The 4,188-nt window shown below is 40.6% G+C and overlaps 1 protein-coding gene across 1 annotated transcript; it reads left to right on the top strand.

Annotated features, from left to right (window-relative positions):
• Positions 1–457: 457 nt before the first annotated feature.
• On the top strand, positions 458–4,150 carry LOC121964058 (fibrosin-1-like protein; the record flags this gene model as incomplete). Its single annotated transcript, XM_042514287.1, has 5 exons — positions 458–622; positions 941–967; positions 1,102–1,131; positions 2,360–2,408; positions 3,802–4,150. Coding segments are annotated over 5 exons (620 nt in total), but the record flags the coding sequence as incomplete, so codon positions are not given.
• Positions 4,151–4,188: the final 38 nt, after the last annotated feature.

The raw sequence follows: 4,188 nt of genomic DNA, 5'->3' as shown, positions 1-4,188 counted from the left end.
AAAAAAAAAAAAAATCTTCAATTTTTGTTAATAGAAACTTGGTCTGTAACTGGATTCTGAGTGGCATTAAAAGTCTTAAACCTACCTTGCTGTACACTGTAGGAACTCTGTCCGACCTGCGGCTCTTTGCTGCGTGTCGTCCCCTCTCTCTCCCCCTTTCATGCTACAGCCGTCCTATCTCTAATAAAGGCAAAAAAAACCCAAAACCTACAACACAACCATAAATTCAAAACACCATATAATTGAGTCTGCACCCAAACAGCTGAAGTCTCATGCTGGCTGCTGCATTGAATTCCATCATTTTGGTGTCTCTATTTTTGCGATCAGAGTAGTAACTTTGCAGAAATGAGCTCTGTCAGGACATTAATGAACATGTAGCCTGCCTGCGGTCTTTGCCCTTAGGCCTTCTCATTGATGCCAGACATGTAAACACTGGTTATTGTTTTCTTGTTATCAGATGGACTGCTCTCTGAAGCCCAGTCAGCGCACTGATATGCTGGGAAGGAGGAACAAGGGGAAGAGAGGGCCCGAGGAGAACGGAGGAGGGCCGCTGTCAGAGCCGGAGGAAGGAGCCCCGCACAGCTACTCCAGCAGCTGCAGAAACAAGAGGAGAAAGATAGAGGTGAAGTTACAACTCTACTGGGCTCGAGTGTTTCGGTTGGATCCACCTTCATCTTGTCATGTAGGATGTCGAGCTAATTCTGAAACAAACAGCAATGTTTACATTTCTGTCACGCTGCTGAGCGGTGTGTCCTGTCATTGAAAATGAGCCTGTAAAACTGGTTTACACCTGTCATTCAGAGGGCTTTTGTCAATGATGTCAGGTGATCTTACAACCAGGAATGTAAACATATTTTACCTTTTCATATTTAACTCACTGTACATTTTGCATTTAGTGTTATTTAAAACCTATTTTAAATATTGTGTATCTTTTTTTTAGGGCCATCCTTTGGAAACTGGCTACATTGTAAGTTTATTCTCTTATATTATGGCGAACATGATGTGCAGCATTTCTGCAAACTGATCTAAAACTGTACATTGCCTGAAATATTCTTAAAGATGCAGATCTGAATGTTCTTTTGTTTTCCTGTCTTATTTCAGTGTGACACAGAGAGTGACACTGGAGACAAGGTGTGTACTGCTTACTTGTTATAAATATTTATTGCAGAAACACAGTTTGCGCTGAGATTTGTTGAAATTAAAATATTGTGGGGCGCCTGTTAGCTCAACTGATGGAGCTGGCAACCCGTGTACAGAGGCTGTTTCCTCGTCACAGCGGCTGCCGGTTCGACTCTGAAAAGTTCCCCGCAGATCTTTAAAAAGTCTTAAAAGGCATTGAATTCATTAATCTGAAAATAAGGCCTTAATTGGCATCAAATTGGCATAAATTATTAACATGCTGAGGCACAGGGACTATGATTTTATGAGTCTTTTTTTCTGATGTTGCACTGTAAAATCTCAAAGTAATTGATAATCATAATCAATAATTATTCTAATTATTGCTTTATTGCTCAGTAATAGAATGAGTTTCTTTTCTTGAGCTTGTCATGATGGGAATCCAAAAAATCGAATCTTACATGCAGATCGAGAAACACAAAATCATCCAGAAAACTGGTCATAAATTCCACTCTAGAAAGAAAATTTGACCTAGATGATCTAACTTTTTCACTGGACAAAAAAAGCCATGTCTTATGTTACAATAAACATTTGTTCAAATAAAAATTTTCTTCAGTTAATAGAAATTTGGTTTGAACTGGATATCGAGTGGCATTAAAAAAATCTTTAAAAGTCTGAAGTCTTCTCTGCCGTACGCTGTGGGAACTCTGTCTGACCTGCGGCCCTTTGCTGCGTGTCGTCCCCTCTCTCTCCCCGTTTTCACGCTTCAACTGTCCCATCATAATAGAGTCAAAAAGCCAAGAAAAAATCTAAAAAAAAGCAGAAAGAAAGGCACTGTAGCCAGTTGACTGTTGTCAAAGGACGGTAAATAATCGCCACTGGCTCCACCGATGCCAATTTAACAGATGACAAGATGTGCGTTAGAACTGATTGCTGTTTATGCTTGACTACTTTAATCTTTGTCCTCTTTACTCTTCTCCATCATGTCCAATCATGCATTTTCCCCTCCAGCTAAAGGTGTGAAAAGACTTCAGATTGTACTCCTGAACACAGTTTGCACTGCTCGCATTGTATTTTTTAGTGGGAACACACAATAAGAGCAAACTTAAGTTCAGTGAAGATGTTTTATTTATTAGTCGGGTCATGTAATAGTCTTACACTCTTCATCCAGTCTCAATAGCTGATTGACATGTTGATTTTGGTTGGAGTATAAATTAATTATTTGTTTTGGATGCCCATGCAGGCCTCTGACAACGACATGGACCCAGTCTTCACAGTCAGTACGAGGAAAGGTACGAGAAATTCACATTTATGAAACGGTCAAATAATGTGTCCGTCACAGGCTAATATTATATCCAACCTGCCGCCCTTTGCTGCGTGTCATCCCTTTTCTCTCTCACCCCTTTTATTTTTAAGCTGTCCTGTCAAATAAAGGCAAAACAAATCCTAAAAATATCCTAAAATAAAGGAAAGATCACTAGTTTGGCAGCCCATGGTGTGCGTTTAGTCAAAAAATTATATTTTTCCAATTTTCCAAACTTTTCTCTGGTTCATTTTGGACCTGCTTTGACTGCCCTTGGAACTTGGATTTGGGCAGTTTTTAAAAATGTTTTAGGTCCTAAATCTTGTGAAGACTTCTCGCTCAGTATTGAAGGGAGTAACTGTTCACAAAATTCAGAGTTCGGTTTGATACGACGCAGTGGTGTTGTGGTACAATATGTTTTTGCTACAGCAAAAATGTAAATATGCCAGAGAAATGTCTTTAATTTGGAATTTTTAAATTTAATATAATTTAATTTATTATAACCTGCATCATAAAGTATGGTCTGTTTTGACTTAGAAAAGTGATGGAGCTGTACCTGAGTGACCCGTCTTCTGTGGTGTCTCCTTAAGCAGCATATTAAGCCTTTGAAACCTGCAGCGACATCACTCAAGCTGCTTTCAGACGCCTTTCACAAGCTTTTAAACCTTTGAACACTGAGGAAACTGATGTGATTTTTATTAAAAAATTAATTTAAAAAAGCTAGGGGACTATGTCAAGGGAAAGAAAGCTAGGTGAAAAACTTCAGTATTACTTTTATTATGAGTAGTATAGAAATCAAGCCAACTTGCTCAGGTTTCAAAGGGTTAAACAAAAACGGCTCCTGATAAGATATAACATGTAGTCTTTTAGTTACTACCAAATACAAACCAAAAATGCAAACGTCAGAGAAATGTCCTTGTTTTTTAAATGTTATTTTTATTTTGTTATTATTTTGGGACAAAGCAGGAATCAGTCTGGCTGAAATGGGCTCGTGAAGGAGCGCTGTAACGAGGCTCAAACACATTAAGCATGTTCATAAAGCCTGTGTTTTCCACTTCAGAGCACGGTCTCATATCCGCGGCCATAAATGTAAGATTTGCTGCAGTGATTTATTTTTCCCTGTCTGAATCGGTTAGTAATGGCTGCCCACATGCTGCAGGGATAATGTTAGTTTGTAGCGTCTGTGTTGCTTTTTGTTTTCATCTAGTTGCAATGACTGACACACCGGGGTAATGTTGGCGTAAATAAGCTGACATCATTTAAAAAAACCTACCTATTCCCTAATTTGTGTTTGTGGTCCTTCTCTGTACGTCCTTCGTCCTGTCACTTTACACTGTAATGTTCCAGAAACACAAAATGCTGACTGATGTTTTCTTCTTCAGTTGTGGAGCCCGCGCCCTCAAACATGGGCACATCCATGGGCAAAATCTGCCCGCCCCTCCCGGCCCGTTGTGGCGGCGTCTCAAGGTTGATGGTGACCCCCAGAGTATCCGGCCTGGAGCGAAGTCAGGAGAAAAGCCTGGAGCAGCATTTCCCAGAGCCTGTTTCTTCTTCTACCTCTTCTGCCCCCTTCTCTCGCCTGCCTTCCCCGGTCGCAGTCCCGGGCTCGGTCCCCCGGTCCAGCCCGTTCAATGGAAACGGCAGCCGCCACAACGGCAGCCCGCCGCTCTCCAAACCCAAACCCTTCCTCACTCTGCCTGGACGATCTCACTCCATCTACAACATCAACAGGTGTGTAAAAATCAATTAGAAAAGTTTTTTTTTTTTTT

Source organism: Plectropomus leopardus, unplaced genomic scaffold (assembly GCF_008729295.1).
Source record: "Plectropomus leopardus isolate mb unplaced genomic scaffold, YSFRI_Pleo_2.0 unplaced_scaffold13847, whole genome shotgun sequence".
NCBI lineage: Eukaryota > Metazoa > Chordata > Actinopteri > Perciformes > Serranidae > Plectropomus > Plectropomus leopardus.
Note: the sequence above shows the minus strand (reverse complement) of the source record. Positions and strands in the feature narration are given on the sequence as shown.